Source organism: Balaenoptera physalus (assembly GCF_965194825.1).
Source record: "Balaenoptera physalus genome assembly, chromosome: 4".
NCBI classification, from domain to species: Eukaryota; Metazoa; Chordata; class Mammalia; order Artiodactyla; family Balaenopteridae; genus Balaenoptera; species Balaenoptera physalus.
The window spans coordinates 141,439,948-141,462,036 of NC_138891.1; the positions used below are offsets into that span (position 1 = coordinate 141,439,948).

General features: G+C 41.8%; 1 protein-coding gene across 2 annotated transcripts in view; it reads right to left on the reverse strand.

The window, feature by feature from the left end:
- DSCAM (DS cell adhesion molecule) overlaps positions 1-22,089 on the reverse strand; it is a gene marked incomplete at its 5' end in the record, with an annotated part of 741,397 nt that overhangs the window by 73,583 nt on the left and 645,725 nt on the right. For both annotated transcript variants that reach the window (XM_082458757.1, XM_082458758.1), the window contains one exon: positions 12,545-12,678. In XM_082458757.1, coding sequence (XP_082314883.1) covers positions 12,545-12,678 — 134 coding nt within the window. The remainder of the gene's footprint in view (positions 1-12,544; positions 12,679-22,089) is intronic.

Sequence of the window (22,089 nt, forward strand, 5' to 3'; positions counted from 1 at the left end):
AAGAGTCAAGCTATTCAGGGGTTCCTACCGGTTATTTGGGAAAATTGGTTGCACTGGTGCTGCCACTATGCTCCCCTGATGACTGCCATAAAATTGGGCACCATTTTTTTGGTCTCAGTAGCACGGCAAGCAGAAAATTGACTGAACAATTTAAATAATTGAAGAGTTGATTCGTTTTCTTTGTTATATATGTAACTGGATATTAAATGTGACTTTTCTTGTTATCGTGAAGTTTTAGCAGTGTCCTTAAGAGGTGAGAATAGTCCCAAAGATGCCAGTACCTTCTTTCCTTAGAAAAATGTGAGACCACCTACGCAGGGATTTCTGATTCTAATGTTCTGACCATCACTTATCTCTGGGTCCCATAAGAAGCTGAGTCAAGAATAGGATATTTTTGTTGAGCGATGTCTGTGTACATTCCCACCTATGGGTGGTAGGGGCCTTTGAACTCACCGTAGAGATGGGTGAGTCACATTTGAGAAGGTGAAAGGCTAGCCCTGCTCACAAAAGGAGAGAAGGCTGTGCTAGGACTAGCTGTCACTTGCAGGTGCTTGGTGAAGGACACTCACACGTGAACGCTGTAAGGGAGGGCAAGGCTAGCTGTCTCCAGAGGGATGCCTGCAGGTACGGGATGTCTCCAATAGAGGGGGGTACTGAACATTATATAATATTTGTTTTAAACAGCATTACTTATCCATAGATGGTGCATAATTCAACCATTGCTAACAAGTTCAAGAGGTGGCAACAGGTAAGAGAAAAAGAGCTAAATGGGAAAAAGGTTAATCAGAAACCCATTCAGGGTAGTGAAGCAAATCTATTTGTTTAAACCCTTCTCAATGCTCAGCCAAATATGCTTGTTCTGAGAAAGAGGGAGGAAGACTATTACTTCCTTATGGAACGTTTTCCTTAAAATTTTATATGATGTATAATAGCACTGATTATATTTACATTTCCTTAATTTTCTTTTTATTGGATACCCGATTTTCCAACACAAGGATTGAATCATATTTGAGCTGACTTGCCAATTTCTACCTGCATTCCATTATGTGATACTACCTCCCAAATACTGGGAATGCTCAGTGAGAGGGATTGATTTTATTTCTGGATTTTTCCTGATACTTCAGCTAGGCTGATCCTTCAAAGACTTTGAAGCATTAAATGAGCATGGAGGGACAGAATGGAAAATAGAATAGAAAATAACAAAGCAGAGCTACACTCTAAGGGCAACAAGATAGGAAATGGTAGCATAAGGAAACACAGACTCCCAGTGTAGTTTCTTAGGGATGAATGAATCAAATTTGTCAAAAGGAGAAATTTATGGGGAGGGGGAGAAATACACTTTTCTCTATATTTAAATATGTAAATATTTAATTTTCTTCTGGTAGATCTTTAACTCTCTAGTCTCATCATTTTCAGAGTCAGGACAGAGATATTAGCCATTCTAGAAGATTTTATTATTCCTACAGTATGAATTAATCTTGAATGGATTACTATAATTGGGCTAAACCTTTGTTTTAAGGGAAGGCTTGTGTTACTTCATGATCTGTGGGAATACAAAACCAATCAACATTAAGAAAGCTCTGATGCCAGGTATATGACTTGTGTACGCTTGGCTCTTGATGGGAAATTCTGCCCCACAGCTCATTTTTAATTCTGGTCAGTGCCAGCATGATGGAGCAGACAGGGCATTTGTGGATTGGGGTGGCCAATATTCTGTGCCCATCATAAATTCCTGTTAGCCATTTGAGAAAAGGTGGTTCTTTCTCATCTAAAAGTTATTTAAACATGCGGATTCTATCAGAATCCAGAGTTAACTTGACATTGATTATTAATTAATCACTCTCAGTTGCAATCCTCCAAGCGGCAGCCGAGTTATGTATTTCTTGGTCCATCAGAGATTGTTGAATAAGAAGAACAGGGTTCTTCTCTTGAGCTGGTGTCACGTAACAGGGACAGTCCATAGTTTTCTTGAGGGAAGACTTTGGTATTCTTTCAAGACACACACTTAAATTATAAAATGTGTAAGTAGTTTATCTATTGAGCTATTCCAAATATCGTGCTTCACATCGAATGTTCATGGGTTTTTGCTCTGGGAGGTAGCTGGGGTATTATGCCAACACCATTGCACTGGAAGTGTGGAGGCTGATGTGATTAGAAATATGTGTATGATGAGGCTTGACAACAGGTACAGGACATATGGGGCCAGCCATACAAGCTCGCTGGACTACAGATCTCTCCTTTGGGCTGTGCAGATGCTCTTAATACCATGCCTAGTAATAATAAAAGCTCATAAATAGTTGCTGAGTTTGAATTCATAGACACTTACTGAGTTCAATTCCATTGTATAGATTATAAGGTAAGTTTGCTTGTCAAGGAAGGAGATATAACCATGGTTTGGCAAACGGAGGAATAATTAAAATAAGGCAACTGACAAATTCCTACTAAAATCTAGAAATAAAATCATTTGAATTCCCTTCCTAAAACTATCCCTTTCATACTCAAGGACATGAATTCACATTTGTAAAATGCCTAGGAAAATAAATAGGAACTTCATGCATTTGATTTGATTTGTAAAAAAATATTTACAGCAAGTTTTTACAAGGCTTCTGACATGTTTGCCTCCCTAAAGTTGTACCCAGAGTGGAAAATACAGCTAACAATATTCACCTTTTGACACCCAAGCCAGAGAGCTCACATTTCCAGTGTTCGGCCTTTCTGTATTACAGCTTTAGGTCTGGTGGGTGGAGTCATGCATTTCTGAGGAACTCAACAGTATCCTCCTCGAAATGATGTGAAGGTTGCTTAGAAGGTTAGTCTTATCCTAGTGCTTTAATATCACCCCATGAAAAGGCTAGGAACAGCATCTTCCAGTTCTACTTTCACTCCAGAATTATTCTTGTCTTGGGATGCTGGTGTATTATTTTTCCTTTCATGTCTAAGATACTTTTTTAACCAGTAAATAAGATAAAATTAGCCACAATGAGCTACTTTAAATGCTCTTTAGTAATTTCTATAAAACTGGATGTTTACCCAATAGTGGCTGAATCCATATTCAAATCTGTTACACTATTTAGCTGAACAGATGAACTTGTAAAGGCTTGTAAAGCCTTCTTTAATCGCCTCAGTCAGGTGTTATATTTTCCCTTTGTTTATATGTCCCTTATGGTCCTTTTCATTATTGTCCTTTGGTTTAGTCTCCACGTAATAGTTTTTTTCTCATTTCTTTTCTGTGGTTGATTTCTAGTTACATGCAGGTGTGGTCAGAAAAGATGTTTGAAATAATTCCCATACTCTTAAATATGTTGAGGCTTGCTTTGTGTCCTAGTATGGGGTCAATCCTAGAGTGCCCTTTGGATTATAATCTTGCATGTTCTTACCATCACTCCCCCATGGATGCTTCAGGCTCTCTGAGTGGGCCTTGCCTCACCCTCCTCCCTCCACTTATCCCCCAGGGATCCTAGGCTAGAATGCTGCAGGGTCAGGACCCACTAACCACTCTTTGGAATGGACTGAGGAAATGTCTGTTGTCCTAGTGACTTTAATAATGACCTATAATTTATTTGAGTACAACAGAAAAAAATGTGTAGAGGATGACTATGGAGTTGCAGGCTGCTCAGATCAAATTATTCAGCATTTCTGATGGATATAAAAAGAATTCCACTTTAAAAAATTTCAATTAACTTTTTAATGAAGCACTAATTCTATCAAAGAAATATGGTGCTTTAAAAAGTTTTAACATCTAATTATTAACATCCTATTTAAAAAAAATGAATGCTATGATTTCATAGATAGAATGTTCACAGCAGTGATTAAAAAAACCTCCAAAGCAGAATAAACAAAATGATAGCTCCTTTAATTATAGGGCAATGACTCTTTCAGAGCATATAAAATCTTTCTGTTTAGTGGAAGAGAAATAGCCTCAATTACATGAAGAATAAACAGCTGGATCAATTTAAGATTTGCCTCTTTTTAAGATTTCTATGTATAATACATTTTGATCTGATTTCCATTTTATTTCATTATTTTCATCTCTAGAAGAAGATAATGCAGCACAAAGATCTTCCTAATGGAATAGACTAAGATGGCCATCTCTCATAGAAATAATAGCATATTAAAGCTACTTGTTTTATCTTAGTCAATTTTGGTGGTTTCCTCTGTACTTTACCAAGATCACTCTATCAGCTATTATATAAATGGCTATGGGTTACTTTTAAAAAAGACTTCCAAACATAAAATATTTTTATTTTGGGTCTCCCAAATATAAAAATTATTGTTATAATGTTTTGCAAGTGAATTAAAGTTGATATGCAGAAAAGGCATGAAAGAAACGTTTCTCCATGCTATTGTTTAGAATCAGGGAATTGTCCCAATAGACAGACTGACATTACAGGATCTTTATATTTCCCACTCTCTTTCAAACAAAACCACCTCCATTTACTAGTTTTGTTTTATCCTTTCCCTGTTGTCATACCATCTGCCATACAAATGATCTCTCTGTAAAAATGCTTTATTAATTTAACTTGATTGCTATCAGCTATTCAACAAATTTTGCACAAAACAACTGGTTTAGCATTACATAACTTCTCACAATATAAGAAAGAAATTGTGAGAAAGGCTGTTCTAGGTAATAAATGTAATATAGGTATAATATATAGTTTTGGAAAAAAAATAGCCATTCTTAATTCTTAATTGAAAAAGATCTGAAGCCATTTATTTCCTTAAATAGTACCCCATGTCTGTATCAGACCAAGTCAAAAAGATGATATGTTTTCAAAGCTGGACTCTTTCAAAAGCTCCAAAAGCTAGTTGATCAAAAGGGCATTTTCATCTGTGGCTATTTTGGAAGCAGTAAGAAACAGTGGAGAAGTTTACACGGCTGTCTAGTCTGAATGAATGGCAGTTCAAAGCCAGAATGTGTATTGGTAATTTATCTGCAAAATTGGGCAGGCGATCTTGTGAGACTGGGCTTGAAAAGTGATTTTTAGGGCTTGTTTCTGTACAGAAATTCCATTTGAGTAAATGCTTCTGCTTCCCTTTGTTCAATAAAGTCCAAAATCGGGCTCAGGATTTTAAAGGCCAAGCTTTCTCCCAACCTTAGCATAGGGGTCACCTGCATTTTGACCTGTCATAGCAACTGGACAGCTTCACTTGATGCCCAATGAAACTGAAGCACCACAGATGATGATTTAAAAAAAATTAAAATATGGACTTAACAGAAATATTGAGCAGTTATTGGCTGTTTCATTGAGGATAAAGAACTAGATTATTGTTCTTCATCTTTTTAAAGAACTAGATTATAAAAGATAGCATGTACTTCCCTTCACTCCCCCCAAAAGTTGGAGTCTAATAAATATATGTAAATTGCAGCACAAAAAATTTAAAGCAGATTTAGAACATATTTCATCAGAACTGGCCATGAAATACTGAGATATTTCTAAGGAAGCTCAAGAATATATTGATACTTCCCCAGAAATTTTATAAAACCAGAGATAGTTTTCATATGCTTAGCTGTAGGTCCGTCTCAAGGAAACTTTTCTAGTTTTCTCCCAGTCATATGATAAGATGCTGAGTGCTAGAGTAGAGCTCAGTTAATCTCAAGAGCACAGAGAGCCTAATGCATGCCTGTCACACAGAGGTGTCCCCAAAAGATCTGCTGACATGTGATTAACTGCATATGTGTATGTGAAACATGACTGTGTATTCTCTGGATGACTTTTGGCAACTCCATAATTTACAGCTTTGCCATTACAGAATAAAGAGGTCCAGCAATAAGTCCATTTAGCTGGAACTGTGGCAGAATGATTTCCATGTCAATGATTCAAAAGCACAGGCATTTTATCTAAATCCTTAGGGGATGGAAAGCATCCCAAAGTATATAACACATTTTTCCTGCCTTATTAAGCAGAAACTTCATTATACAGTTTAACCTCTATTGGTTGACTCATAGCCGTCATCCATAAAATTTAATTCAACATAGCATTTGCTGAACATCTACTATGTCAGCGTAATACCGGCGTTTCCAAAGGTATAAGAGTAACTAACTGTGGTTCCTGTACTTAAGAAACTGACGTGTCACTGCAGGGGCTCAGCTATGCCCCCCTCCAACAGTGATGCAAGAGATTATGGTTACGTCAAAGAGAGGTTAAAAATCAGTACTGGGGATGCTGAGGCGAGATAGGGCCAGCTTCCCCGGGGAAGGCAGTAGGCTGTTAGGGTGAAGAGCCTGGTTCCTGAACTCAGACCCCTGTGGGCTACAGACCCTGTCTTTACCTTGCTAAGCTGTGTGGTCCTGGGCAGGCTGCACAGTCTCCACAGTACCAGTACAGAGAAGAGAATAAAAACAACCCCTCTTGCATAAGGTAATCATCAGAATTAACTGATGAAAGCAGTATTTTAAAAAATGTGGTCCATAGAAGCAATTTAGTGGGCCTGGCAATCATTTAAAATATAAAAGAAGAGAAAAAAATCCAATATAACAGAAGATATCAGAGTGCATCATGTGTAGTAAGGGAAGTTTTGTTTATAAGGCTTTTGCTGTGTGTGTGTACTGGAGTGTGATCATAAAATATATTTCCGATTGTGAGTCATGAAAAAACAAGTTTGGAAACTGTAAGCATAAAGCATTTAACACATAGCAGCTAGAATATGGCAAGTGCTCAAAAATGTTAGAATAAATAATGTGGCATTTAAGTTGAGCCTTAAGAATAAACATTATTACATGGGAGGATGAGAGGGAAAAGACGAGGAGGAGGACCTAATACACACACGCAATACACACACGCACACACACATGCACATACACACACACACACACACCGGAGACACAGTGTGGCTTAGGGTTTGGATGGAGGATGGTTAGTAGAATAGGAGACTGAACAGCCATTGGAGCTGGCTTATGGAAATCTGCAGAGGTCATCTTGAGAATTCTGAACTTTTTTTAGGTAAAAAGGGAGAAGTTATCCAAGAAATTTGCACAAGGGCATGACATGATCAGACAAAGAATTTGGAAGAATAATTATGACAGTGATGCGGACAGTGGAAGGGAATGGATATGGGTAGTGCAAAGGCTTCTGCCCTACTTTGGTTTCCCAGGCAAGGACTTGAACCAAGGCAATGGTGGTGGGAGTGAAAGGAAGGGAGAGGATTAGAAAGATGTTGTGGAGAGAGACTCTTCATGACACAATGTCACTTTGTAGGTGCTATTTCCCTTGGTCATAAAACCCTCTCCTCAGGTACAATTCTTCCCCTCCTGCAAGCCAGGGCTGTAAATATGTCCTAAGTAACAGTCTCTGACCTGATTATTTGAGTAACACCCTCCTACCTGACTCTTGTGTCATCCAGTGCTGTCCATGCCACTGTTGTGTCGTTTGCCACACCACACAGAGCAGTGACCATCTCTAGTATTTTCTGCCCTCCCTAGAACTAGGAACTTCTCAAAGAAAGACACTCTATCCTTTGTCATTGCAGTCCCATGATTATATTAGAGTTGTTCTCCAAACATTCTGGTTTGCCTGTCTTCTGGGTATGTGTTTGTTTGAATTGTATTCCTGGTTCCCTTGTGGTTGAGTGAGGCTATGTGATGGATTCTGGCCACTGATTTGTGCTGGAGCATTTAATGCCATGTCAGACCCTCCAGAGATTTCTTTCCCTCTGCCATAAAACCCACATGGGTCCTTCCTGGAGTGAAGATAACATGGATCAGAGCTACCACCAACTCACAATGAACATGAATGTGAAAGAAAAATAAAGCTGTTATTGGTGGAAATCACTGAGATTTTTAGGCATGTTGGTTACATAGCATAACTCAGCTTCTCCTGACTGATACACCTCAGACTCTGGCTCAGCCCTTGGCATAGGGTAGCCCTCTACAGAAATTTGCTGTGTAAATGAAGAAACGATTTGGAAACCAATCAGATAATGAGTGGAAAGGGAGAACAGGAGTCAAAGGTAATCTAAGGCTTAGCTTTGTCAAAGGTAATCATTAGCTTAGTCAAAGGTAATGACTAGCTTAGTTGAGAAACAGGAAGAGAAGAGGGGCAAGAATGAATTTGGTTCTGGACATGTTGGATGTGGTGGAGTCTCCAAGAAGACATGGATGGTAGGAAGTTGACAATATAGGACTGATTGGTTCTCTAAGATTGTCAGGGTTAGAGATAAACATTTTGAACCCCTTAACTTCAGATGATAGTTAAATTACGAGAATAGATTCAATTATTCAGGGAGATAGTAAAGAATATGAAAAGAAGGTAGAGTATTGAAAAATGCCTACCTTTAAGGGTGGGGTGTTGAGGGAGAGGGAGAACAAAAGAGAAAGAATAAAAGGATAATGGATGGTAAGGAAAACAAATTTAAAAACGAATAACTATATAATAGCTTGTGATGCTATAACTTAAAATAGGAAGAGCATTACTTCTTCCTAAGAGGCAATGGAATTTTACAACCAGGAGGTCCATGGTGACTTCTGAGAGAGGAACAATCGATATTATGATGAGAATCATTATAAATTTAGGTGGTCACATTAGATACTACTTCCCTGATTCTGTTATTGCACCATTTTTTTGACTTGAGATTCCTGAATATTTGTGGTTCTCTAAAGCCACTCTGTCTTGTCCTCAGCCCCACTATAGCTTTAGGAAATGCAGTCTAGGGAGGGTTGGGAGGCAAACACACACCTGCTACCTTGGCTTGAAAGTTGTCTGGACCTGGTAGAGGTTACTTTCTTTGCTTCCTAGAAGACTTGCTTAATTCTGAGTTGTGGGCTCCACTGTGGAGAGTTAGTTGCTATGAGTCTCATTTGCTCATTCAGCAGCATCTACTGAGCTCTACTTTGTGCAGGAACTGGCTAACATTATCTTCTGAAACTGGAATAATTGAGGTGGATCATAGCTCACTGATATAATTTTTTAGACCTTCTGATTTTTATTCTTCATTAATGAGAAGTTTGTGCTGTCTAATTTCACATTTCTATGTCCATCAGCTTAGCCTTGCAAAACAGACAATTTCTACCTCCTAGTGCTTATGTAATATATAACATTTTTCACAGTCTGCTTTTAAGTAGGGAGGGTCGTTAGAGAGGAAATCCTGGTTAACTACTTTCTACCTGGGACCTTACAAGGCTAGCTCATTACTTTGGATTTCCATTGCTTCTCATAGTGTATGAATCGATCATCTAAACCATTATATACTAAAAGTAATAGCCATGGTCCAAAAATTATATGATGAATTCCTTAATCAAACGGATTTGAGGTTTTGCTCTGATTGGGAAGGTTGACATCTCTTTGCATTAGCTGGTCCCTCACAGTGAGATTAATGTTTACCAAAGCACCAGTTTTAGACAACCAGCCTTGAGACAAATTTCCAGTTTCTTGTCTGGCAACATACAAAGTTTCATGTTCTGACGCCTTTTACTAAGCTGACCTGAGAGAACACCGTGAAACAAATGCCTATAATCAGACAATGCATTGTACATATTAGAGAAAAGAGCCTGTGTCTTTTAACAAGGCCCTTTCACAAGGAAGGGGCAGGAATTGAGGATCTTGAGAGAAAATTTACATCAGCAAGGTTAGCCGAGGGACTCTTATAAAGAAGATTAAATTACAGAGTGTGCTGTGTCCTAATTTATCTTCCCACGTTCTACATTCGACTATGAAGTCATTTCAAAGGAAAAAAAATTCAGATACACGAGCAGGAAAAATACACAGAACTAGGACTGCCCTCTGGTGTTTCTTTCGATACATTGGCAGAAAAGTAAAAGTCTCAGAAAATTTGATAGCATAGTTTTCTGACTTAAAATTAAATCGCAGACACTAAAGACGGGAAAAATTCCCCCTTTCCAGTAATTTATAGTTCCTTACTCATTCCACGGAAAAAAAACAGAATAGTAGATGGAATTTTTTAAGTCTTCACCTCTGAAGACACGTGTATTAGTTCTCTCTCATCTTTACTTGTAATGGTATTATTTTATTTTAAAAATAGGTATCACATGACAAGTCTCTGTACCTTACACTCAATTTTGCTGTCAACCTAAAACTGCTCTAAAAAATAAAGTCTATTAAAAATAGGCCTTGTGGTCTTAAATGATATTTGAAAGAGATGAATAGCAATGTGGTTCTAGAGATGGAAGAAAACTGATTCTGGTTCACTTCATGTTATTGAGGACAGCTCTGGAGTTCTGGGTCCTCTCTGCAAAGCTTAATAAGTGGTGCTTCCCAGGAGACCACAGGCACCTTGTGAAAATCATATTTCTAGATTTACAGTGTTTTTTAAATATGGTTAAAGACCGCATAGAAACACCTGCTAGTGGTTGTAAGACATCAAGGAGGTGAGAAATTCAGTTATTTCCCACCTTTTCTGGTTAGCTTGATCTCGCTAAGGTATTTTTTGCAAGGCTCTTGTGGAGAAGGTCCTGGATAGTTGAATCCCATTATTCTGTGCAGGGAGAGACTGGAAATCCCTTGGGAAATCATTTATAGTCCATCCTACAGAGTGTTCGATGGATACTGTGTTCGGGATAGTAACTCCTCCTTTTCTATAGGACTTACTTCGTAGGCTGGGAGGATGGAGAGTAATATGGCGCCCACGATCCACAAACGTGGGCTTGCTCGTCTAAGCCTCAGCCACTCGGGACTAATTCCAAATAAGCCAGGCTGGGGCTTTTAGTTCAGCGATGAAGAGCCGACTGGGAAGACAGAATGAGGGTTAGCTGCCTGTGTCCCCTGTTCCCTGCTGGCTCTCTCTAGCTTGCTGGAGTCAAAAGAGCAATTGGGAGTCCTACGGCAAATCAAGAAATGAAGGAATGAGTAAAAATAAAGAAGCCCTTCACATTCTAGTGAAATATGGGCACACTTCCGGCAATAATTTTGTCTCTCTTTGGTGAATGTGGTGGTATGTCAGGGCTGACGCTCAGAGGATCAGAACCTGCATGGGGTCCTCAGTGAGTGGCCTCTGAGTAGAGGGCCAACCACCGCGTCCCCTACACTGCTCTGCATCTCTGGACTTTGACGGTGGGATCTGATGGTAGGCTTCTGCAGGTGAGAGTTAACAGCATGTTTGAAACCAGGTAAGGAACTCACACAAGTTCTGAAACCCATATCTAAGCATATTACCGCCAAGTCTTTACCTCAACTCCAGAGGTGCTGCTGTTGACATATCAACAGCAGAACATACAACTTGATACTTTTCAGAGATGGAGGCCCATCTGTATGCCACACTCCTGCTCTCCCCCTGTCTCCCCACCGTTAATCATCCTCAGTGTCTTTGGTGCCACTGGGCCTCTGGGTCCCCTACAGACTCTAGACTTGGGAAAGCATGTCATTTTAATTAAAAAGTAATTACTAAATTAGTTCAGGAATGTTATTCAACCTTAAAAAGGAAGGAAATTCAGACACATGCTACAACACAGATGCACCCTGAACATATTATGCTCAGTGAAATAAGCCAGACACAGAAAGATAACACTGTCTTATTCCGGTGATACCTATGAGATTCCTAGAATAGTCAAATTCACTGAGACAGAAAGGAGAAGGGTGGTTGCCAGGGGGTGGGGGAGGGAGAACGGGAGGTAGTGTTTCATGGAGACAGAGTTTCGGTTTTCCAAGATGAAAAGAGTTCTGGAGATGGATGGTGATGATGGTCTCACAACAATGTGAATGGACTTAATGCCACTGAATCGAACACTTAAAAATGTTAGTCTTATGTTTTGATATTTTACCACAATAAAACCAAAATTAATTTGTGTATTCACTCCACAAACAGTGAATGGCTATGCATGTCATGTTCTGTGCCGGGAGCTGGGAGACGGAAAGATGGACTGGACACAGCGCCTACCTCAGAAAATGTCATAAACTTTTCTATGAAGACATCATAAATTTCATGAACCATTTCTGGTTTTCTTTTAAATTTCCCCTTTGGATACACACATTCTTCTGTTTAAGAAACACTTTAACTCTGTAAGTATCATTCAGTGGTGTTATACTAATGACAGTAAATCCCATATTTTGAAATATTAAGTACCCTAACTTTTAACTCCTTCACAATGAATTAAGCTGGCTGTTGTACTTGTGAGGGTCATAGAGTCTTGTTAAAGTCCTTCATTTCTAGCACAACAAGGGTTTTCCGGCTGCTGGGTCTCAGTGGGCGATGGGCAGGGAAGGAGGACGGGGTCGGGGTGTGCGAGGGAGGCAGGTGAAGCACGAAGTGCATTGAAGGATGAGCCCAACAGCAAAATCAATAGGTGGCGTCCACTGACGATCAACTAAGGCCTCTGGGTTTTGATTTTGATAAGCCGGCTGGCAGTTTTTGTGGGAACTCACCCAATAAACAATCATTCCAGACAACTGTGCCCCTTAGAAGGATTCAGAGGTGTATTTTCCAATGAGGTGGTAATGAGGACCTTGCTTTGTATGTGCACACAGCAGGGAGAAGAATAAAACCACTGGGGAAACCCAAGGAGGTGGGAAACAAAGGAAGGAGAAGGTCGCAAGTGAGCGCCCGTGGCTCGTTTCCGGAAGATGCTTGAAAGGCACTGGGTGATTTACCAACTTACTGTGGGGTAGGGGTGGGAGCAGAACACCGTGTACTTTCGGATGATGCCGTTCAGTTTGAGAGGGGGGAGCCAGGACACAAAGACCATGGAGGCCGAGGCCGCAGCCGCCTTGACTCCCGCGGGGGGACCTGGAACTGGAAAAGTGGAAAGTTTAGTGACAGAATGATGGAGCTTCCCTCCCCGCCACTCCAGACCCACCAGCCCACAGGACCCCGCTGGGCCCTGCCACTTTCTCTTCCCAGCTCTTCGGGAGTCAGGGATGCGGGCTGAACTGGTTCCTCAAAACCCATGCCAACTACACATTGGCACTTGCCATCGGCCTCTGCAAGGATTAGATCATGGACTGCTGCAGCCGCTGACCTTCAACACCCACTGAAAGGAGTTCAGGGTGGAGATCAGGAATGAGGCACTCTGTGCTCTGGGAAAGACTGGTAGAACAGGCCTTCAGATAGATAGATATTTTTAGGAGAAGATTTTATGAGCCCGCTTCTTGCATCTCCTCGTATCTAGAAAAGCACTACAATCATTAATGGTGACACCTGTTCCTCATGACAAGCAGGAAGCTTCTGCCAAAGCGTGTGCTTGACTGCACGTACCCCCTTCACTGAAATCGTATGTAACGCTGACCTTTCCCCCTTCCTCTTTGGAGCAGTTTCTCAGAGCTATCTGAAATTCTGTCTCCCGAGCTATAGTCCTTATTTTGCCCCAAATAAAACTTAACCCACAACTCTCACGTTGTGCATTTTTTTTTCAGTCAACACCCGCTTGTTGAAGCCCTAACCCTACCATGCCAGAATGTGACCTTATCTGGAGATGGAATCTTTACAAGACAAAATCAAGTTAAAATGGGGTCATTTGGGTGAGCCCTGACCAGCATGGCTGGTATCCTTGTAAAAAAAAAAGGGAGATGTGGACACAGAGACACACATGGAGGGAAGACAGTGTGAAGACACAGGGAGAAGATGCCCATGTACAAGCCAGGGACCGATTCTCGCTCACCGCCCTTGGAAAGAACCGACCCTGCCCACCCCTTGACCTTGGACTTCTCGCCTCCAGAAACGTGAGACAGCACATTCCTGTTGCTTGTCCCCGAGGCTGCGGGGCTTTGTTACAGCCACCCTGGGGGCTGACACAGTGTCTCTCTGACCAGCGACCTAGGAGCTCCACTGGGCCATGTCCTTGGGCATGTCCCCTAAGAGCCCACTTTAGCAAGTATCCTGCTCAGTCAGTTTAGCCAGAATCCCCACCATATCTTATCACCTTTGATACCTGAACAAAGTCCTCACTCTCTGTCACCACCAGGTAATCTCTGATCATCCTCGTCGGCCTTCTGCAGAACTCCTGTGAAGTCAATTTAGCCAGAACACCCCTCATCCCTGATGTTTCCTCTTAGTAATTTTTTCACCCAATGACCCCACTCCCTCCCCTTCGCTCCTTGGCTATAAATTCCCACTTTTCCTTGTATTCAAAGCTGAATCTAATCTCTCTCTTCTACTGCAAACGCCCCATTGTGGTCATGCCTTCACCTATCAAATTGTTCCCCTGAATGAAGTCTGCCTTGCTGTTCCTTAACCAGTGTCATGAATAATTGTTTCTGTGACAGAACTAACACAATCAGTTCAAGTCCCTGTTTTCCTGGGAGCCTTCTCTATGCTTTTCAGTCCCTGATGATTTCCTGCCTCTGACTAGTAGAGAATTTAGCTTCTGGGTCATTCTTGTTTCTGCTACAGTGTTTGGCTTTGAACGGGCTTGGGGGGTACATCTTGCCTCCTGAGTTAGGAATGAAGGCGAATTACCTCAGTCATCAGAGATCACCCTTATGTGCCCAAAACACTTTGTAATGACACCTCTATTTGGCTCAGGAGAGGCTCAGAAGCAGTTTTTATGAGTATGAATTTTTGTGTCAAAGATTCACAGTTCATACAGACAACAAACTCCCCTCTGTAAATCATCTAAGAATGCAGAAAAGGGTGTTGACAACATGAAGCTTCATTTGAGAAGTGAGATTGAACATAAGTGCCCTTTCCCCCACCCTTTTGTTTTCCAGATTGAAGAGGGAGAATGAGGTGAGGTGGGTAGAACATGGGATAAAGAGGAAAGAGTGTTAAATCTGCTGTGACAGAAACCACGAGGTTATTGCTTTGCTCCTCATTGTTTTAACTTTTCATGTAGAGAGAGGTTCCCCCCTTGATGGAGACCTTGAAATTCAAACCAATAAGGTCCCCTGTGAGCCCCTGGAGGAAGCTTTGAGTTTCTTCCTTCTCCAAAAACAACCTAACTTCAAAGTAAATATTTTTGGAGTTGAATGTGTATCTCATAATTGTCACCTTCTAGGTGACAATTCTAGGTCAAGTTGATGCTCAAATTCTGACCTTGACTCTTCTAGGTCAAAACAACAAAACCAACAACTCTGGCAAGAGTTAATGGGGGTTGGACACAGTCATCATTTGAAAATATAAAATCTTGGGATCAGTTTTTGACAAGTTCCACCAAGAGCAGAAGGTCTAGAGAAAGGAACACATAGGAGTGATGAAGCTTGGATCAATAGGTCCCTGGGAATAAGGTACCTTTGTCCTGAATATGCTTCGTTTTCTACAGGTGAGGGCAATCACCGAGACATCTACAACCTGGTTCAGAGCCACAAGGGCTCCTCCCGAACGCCAAGGGTAGAGCGTACATGTGCTTAATATTCCCACGCTAATGGATGCCCCCGGATTGGCCAGAACCCTCCATTTCTTGCATAAAGCAAACCACGCAGCTGGCGTCCACCAGGCACTCCCTCTGGCCAGCGTCCTTCTAGGACCCCAAGTACTTTGGCAACAACCCCTTGGCTGGCTGCTCATCAGGACTGTCAGGCTTGTTTCCACCCTGTTTGTGACAATTGTACTTGTCAAGGTAATGCAGTTTAATTTATGGAAACTGATGAAATATGAGTGCACAAAGAAAGCTGTTTTTATGACAATGGATGGGACTTTGGAAAAGCTTTCTGAAGGTAAGTTTAAAAAAAAAAAGAAGCTTCAATTAGGTTTGGGCAAGACTAGTGAGAAGAACAGGACACATGGCAAAAAAATCAAGGCAAACAGATAAAAAGAAATTAAAAAGCAGATTACTGGCCAATGACAATACATGTTTACTCCACGATCAAGAAATTAAAGTGGAAATTACAGATGATCCATGATGAATACAGTTCAAAGAATGAAAAATGACATAGAACTCTAATCTCTTCACCCAAAACTAAAGAAATGAGTCTGAATCATTTGATTAGACAATGATTATATAATAAATGTATATTTATATGTTTTAAGTTAAACTACAATGTTTGAGTTCTGTCTCTTGGTCACTGTAAAATGTAGTGATTCCTTCTTTAGTAGATTATTTCCATTAACTTGCCTGGATCACGTCAGATCAAAGGGTTTTTCACTGCACTTACTACCTAAACCCCCAAGTGGTTCCTCATACACTGATTTATGATCTATCTTGTACAATCTTTCCTTGTAGGGTTATTAGAATTTTGCACAAGAAAATAATAAATATACAGAAACTGAGGCACAAGACATTGGAGAAAGATTTTCAGGATTTCTGAGCCAATACTTTACGAATGAGAATTTAAAATTTTAGCTCTGGTTTGGATTACACCACAATGGTTAAAGGTGTGGGCTTTGCAGCCTCCACGGCTGGCTTTTGTCCAACTTTACCACTTGGTTCTGTGTCCTGGGCAAGTTCATAAGTTCTCTAATAAGTCTTAGGTCCCTCATCTAGGAAGCCAGAACAATAATTATACCAAGTTATTATTTTACCGTTAAGATTATGAGAGAGAATTCATGTGAAGAATTAATACGAGTCCTGTATATAATACACACTGAATAAACTCTAGCTATCATTTGTAATAACCATCACCATTTCTTTATCGTACATATTGCTAAAGGATTCTGGCCTTTACTTTGTAACTCAGTGTTGAATTATAAACACCACATGTTGGGAGTGGCAGGAGACAGAGATGGCTTAGGAGGGTGTGTCTGGGACATAGTTTGTTAAGACGCACTCCTAGTCATCAGGTTACATTTTGGTAATCTGCTTTTTTCTTATGAAGATATAGGCAAGCTTAGGTAGCCTTCATGAATTTCTGGCCATCGTTGAGTGAACTTATGGCTCCAGATATGATGGGTTGAAGTTAAGAATGCAGTGGCTGAGGACCATCTCTTCTGCGTTCTTCCACGTGCTCAGACCTCCCCTGTGCACGCAGATGCTCTCAGAGCTCTGGTATCTGATGGCCCCGGCATCTCCACTCTGACTCACGCACCTTACATCTATCCTGTTCAAAGCAGGGCTCACCACCTTCTCTCCCAAGCCTCCCACCTCCTGTCCCCTTTTGCAGGAAACAGCACAGCCATCTCCTTGGTCGCAAGAGCCAGAACCTAGAATTCTCTTCCCTTCTCGTTGTCTCTCGGTGGATGTGTAAGGTTGGTGTGTGCTTTAGACCTCCACGTGGACGTGTCAGGTCAGTGGCTGGATTCTCTTCCTGGCTCTGCACAGCACTGGACCCCTTTTTCGGTCCCTGGATGTGGTGTGCGTCTCCCACATCAGGTCATTGACACATGATGATGGAGAGCCTTGGGTTCCTCCTGCCTGGAAGTGTTCCCCGCCCTCCACCTTGTCCTTGGCGACTCGAACTCATCTCAGCTTCTGCTGGTGCACGCTTTCTCGAGAAAACCTTCTCTGTCACTAGCCTAGGTGAGGTCAGGATGGGTTGTCTCTGAAGACGTTTCTTCATGGCACTTGTCATAACCCACTCAGGAGTGATCAGTAAATATCTGTCTCCCCCACCAGCCTGCGAGCCCCACCTTTCCTGTTCTCTGCCGTGTCTCCAGTGCCCGGGCCAGTATCTGGGGCATACTAGGTCCTCCGAGCAGCTTTTCTAAATGAGCTCAGTGTGGCAGGCAGGATTCTAAGATGGTGCCCAAGAGTCTCGCCCTCTGATAGCCACACCTGTGTAATTACTTCCCCTTGAATGTGGGTGGTACCTGTCACTATGATGGAGGGATCACTCTCAAAATCAGGTTACATTTTGTGCAAAGGTGAAGGGATTTTGCAGATATGATTAAGGGCCCAATCAGCTGACTTTAAGTTACTCGAAAGGAGAGTAACTTGGGTGGGCCCGACCTAATCAGATGAGCCTCTTAAAAGAGGGTCTAGAAGTCAGAGAGGGATTTGGAGCAGTAGAGACGGGCTCCTGTTGGTGATGAAGAGGTCAACTGTCCTGCTATGACCACACGACCATGTGACCCTGCTGGGGCCATGTGACAGGGATTGGGGAGTGGCCTCTGGGGGCTGAGGAGACGGTCTCAGCCCTAAGGGAACTGGATCCTGCTGACCACCAGTGAGCTCGGGTGAGGATCCGACCTCAGATGAGAGCCCAGGCCCAGCCAACACTGTGATTTCAGCCTGTGAGACCCTGAGCGGGGGACCTGGCTAACCCGTCCCTAGACTCCTGACCCCAGGAAATGGTCAGATAATGAATTTGCATTGTTTTAAGGTGCTAAGTTTGTGATGATTTGCTACACAGCATAGAGAATGGGTCCACACAGTCAAGCCACCTAAGACTGTATCTTAATGTGAAACATCAATCTTATTGTTCTGTAAAAATATTGCCTCAATCTGAAGCAAGACAAAAGTCTAAGAAGTACCTCACAGACACTTTGGTCAGCTTCGTTTCTGTCATCATCGTTTTTCTGGTCTTAGAGATCAGCCACAGGCAGGGGTACGTGTGTGTGCGGTTTGTGGCTTGTGTGGTGTGTGCAGTGTATGTGGTGTGTGTTTTGTGATTTGTGTGATGTGTGTGTGACGTGTGTGTAGAGTATGTCTGCATGTGTAGCGTGCATGGTGTGTGCGTGGTATGTGTGAGTGTGTGTATAGTGTGTGCGTGTGCATGTGTGGTTTGTGGTGTATATGTGATGTCTGCGCTGTGTGCGGTGTGGTGCACACATCAGTGTGTGTGTATGTGTGACCCGCCGGGACAGCCGGGTCCCCCTGAGCCCCGGGCTCCTCAGCGGCTTTTCTGAGCCGAGAGCAGACGACATGATGCTGCAGGGACACCTCCACAATAGCAGTTGTCGTCACAGCCAAGCAATGCATGAGGCCCCTTTTCTCTTCTGGCTTCCATCAGGCTCCAGTATGTTTGGTCTTTGCACTCATTAGAGCAGTGGTTTCCAAACACTCTTTAAAGTGGACAAATCCTTTTAAGTGTCATGTGGGAGACCCATGCATAACACAGTGGAAGTGGAGTGGCTCTTCCTGAAGCAGAGCTGGGAGGGAGCCCCTCAGGGGCCCTCCCCATGACCACTGGGCACCTCTGAGGCCCCCCTAGGAGCCCTTGGACTTCCTAGGAACCTGTGTGAGAATCACTGCAGCGGAGGAAGCTTTGGCATCCACATGGTGGAAGGCCTCCCAGGACATCCTGGTCTGTCGTGTTGCCGGTGTATCCGCTACTGCACAGAGCACATCACAACCCTGCCAAATGCTGCAGGACTCTGGAATCCCAAGCAGTATTGATACCGATTAATTGACAGGCCTTCCCATGGCACACAAAGCCTTCAGTGTCCCCTGAAGGGCAGCACTGCTGGCGGTTAGGCAAATACACACATGCACACACACACACACACACACACACACACACACACACACACACAGAGTCCATCACCTTTAAGGTGAACCAGGGTGCGGTTACACTATCATCTGAGAACACGCCATCCATGCCTTCAAGAGGATGTATGGCTCAAGATACGGGTGGCCAGAGGAATCAAATATCCTGATGTCTGTTTATTTTTCTCTCGCTCTTAGCTCCACTTTCAGATGTCCTGCTAAACAGATCGTTAACCGTGGCAGAGAGGGACCAAAGATCACATACTACAGCTCCTGCTGGCCTTCTTCCCACAGAGCTATGTGCATTTGTGATGTATTCAGTAAATATTTGCACTTAAACACAACCGTCGCTATTTATATATATGCAATGTTTTCTTTTGTAGAAAAGGATCAGGGCTGAAACTACCTTCTGCCAGCAGAATGAAAATAACAATTGGAAAAATAATAGATTGCGTTTGTGTGTGTTCTCTTTCCCCATGGCTTGGTTCAGATTATATTCTCAGCAAATAAAATGGTATCAGGATTTCACAAACGTTTTAGAATTCAGAATTAGTTGTCTTGTGTTCAAAAACAAAAAGCTTGATTGGCAAATAATCTTTTGTGGTCTTGCAGCAATAAAAAATGTGCAAGTTCTCAATGACTGAGCAGTCCTGGGGAGAGAAGCTGAGACGTCCGTTTTTCTTACAGACCCTGAGAATATCTCCGTGGACCCACAACTATACTGATGGAACGGAGACTATGGACCCAATAATATGTCCAAGGATCTATATCAGAGATCTATATCAAGATCTCCATATTCTTGGAGAATACGTCCAAGAATCTTTATAGAAACTGAGAAACTACTTCTGGAACAGAAGACTTGTTTTCTAAACAAATATTTCAGTTGTGAATTATCCCCTGTAAAAGTAAACATTTTGTCTGTGTTATTTTTCAATTTCATTTATTTAATCTATTTTTATTTATTTATTATTGATTCTGTTTTTATCTCTTTCACTAGCAAGTGATAAAATTTTCCTTTTTAAGATGATCAGTGACCTAACAACATAATTTAAAATTCCAGGCCCCGTGACACTGAGGGGTGAGGACGTTAGTTTAAGAACTGTTTTGGGCATAGAAGTCCTAATTGAATGTTTGCTGTGAATGTGTTAATATTTCTTTACTTGCAAGAACATCAATAAACAATGAAACTTCAACCTGTGCCTAGAACAGTGCTCTTCTGAGGAAAAACAATATATGTTGACAATTATTATTTTATATTTTTACATCATTTAATTGAAGTTGGCAGTGTTATCCAAACTTCGAATCATAAGACTTCATAGAAGCATCAACAGGATTTATACTCTGACTTTGATTACGCATTCCTTTCAAGCAGACACAAAATTGTAATCAGTTCTGTAAACTGCTCAAATGTCTATTTATATTAGACATTGAGTCTATAAGGATGGCTGGCACAATTCTTCACCATTTCTAGATTAGTGAATTTTTCATGTGAATCTGGGAAATAAGCTCATTATTATACTAGTTTTTCTCTCTTTCTACCTAATCTCTGCTCTGCTTCTTTTTGAAAATGCTGATGATTTATCCCAAGTAAATACTGACACTCAGCTCTGCATCAGTCTTCGTCCACGTTAGCACAAGTGGAATTCTTGATCTCCTCCCTGGGGCAACTGGTATGCCCAAGGCAGGGCCTTCCACAATTAATCGCATCTCCCCTTACTATTAGCACTAGGTATGAAAGCAGAGAATAATTGATTGACAAATTACACTTTGGGTCTCAGGGTCAAGTTTTGAGACAGAGCTCTATGATTTCTAAAACTGGAGGAGTAATTAAAAATTGATCCCAAATTACCAGTCAGTATGGAGCTGTAAAGAGCTTTCCGCTTTTATTGGATTTCTGTACGTTTTTCTGAAAAATGCAGGTGTCAAAATTCATGTTGCTGATCAATTTGCTCTTTAAATAATAATTCCAGTGACATCTGTGTTATTGCTTAGCAATGCAAAAGAAGGTTCCACCCTCATTCTGAAGGAGTGGAGATCAAATAATCAAATGTCTAGTGTCAGGAACCATCCCACGATATGTCAAGCTAGGTGATGTTTGCACACATCACTTCACTTTTTATGTCTTAATTCTGTGCAGTCTGATTGTCATTTTGTACATGAAAAAAGTCCAGTTCAGAGGAAGTGAGGTAAGGTGTCAAAGTCCCACGGCAGCAGGTGGCAGAGCCAGCATCTAGACACAGCTCTCTGTCTATTACATTTAAAAAATTAAATATGGCTGTCTTCACCCAGGACATAGCTTTGTAGATATCTCTATGAATGTGTGACTTCCTAATGGCATTGCATTTTGACCTCAGATTTCCCTAAAGAATGCAATTTCTTTGGGCGGCATTGGCTGACACCTGCACATAACTGGGAATAATCACTTGTGTGTTCTAGAAAAACTGAGGGTAATGAGGTTAAATTTGTGTGCGGGAACTAGAATGCAAGAAGGGCTAGAGAGACAATAAAGATAATATGTGAGGGTAGACGGACAGGACTGCTTGGGGAGCAGGGCTGGGTTTGATGAGGGGAGAGCAGAGAGTGATGCTGTGAATGTCAGGGGAGTGTCCTTAGGAGACAGAAAAGCTGGGCAGGAAGGGTCTGCCCAAGCCTCTGAGAGTGTGTCCCTAGCTTTGCTCCTACAGGACATAGTGGGTGAAGCAACAGCATGTTGACTGTCTATGTAGTAAAGGACATCAAACCTGCCAATACATGGGCAGTCATGGGCAATGGAAAACAGCTCTCCCACCCACACCCTGCCCAGCTTCCTGGGGAACAGAGGCCCTATAAGAAGACAAAAAAACAAAACAAAACTGCAGAGCCAAAGCAGCACAGAATTTAGGTGTAGTGGTTCCCATCTCAACTCT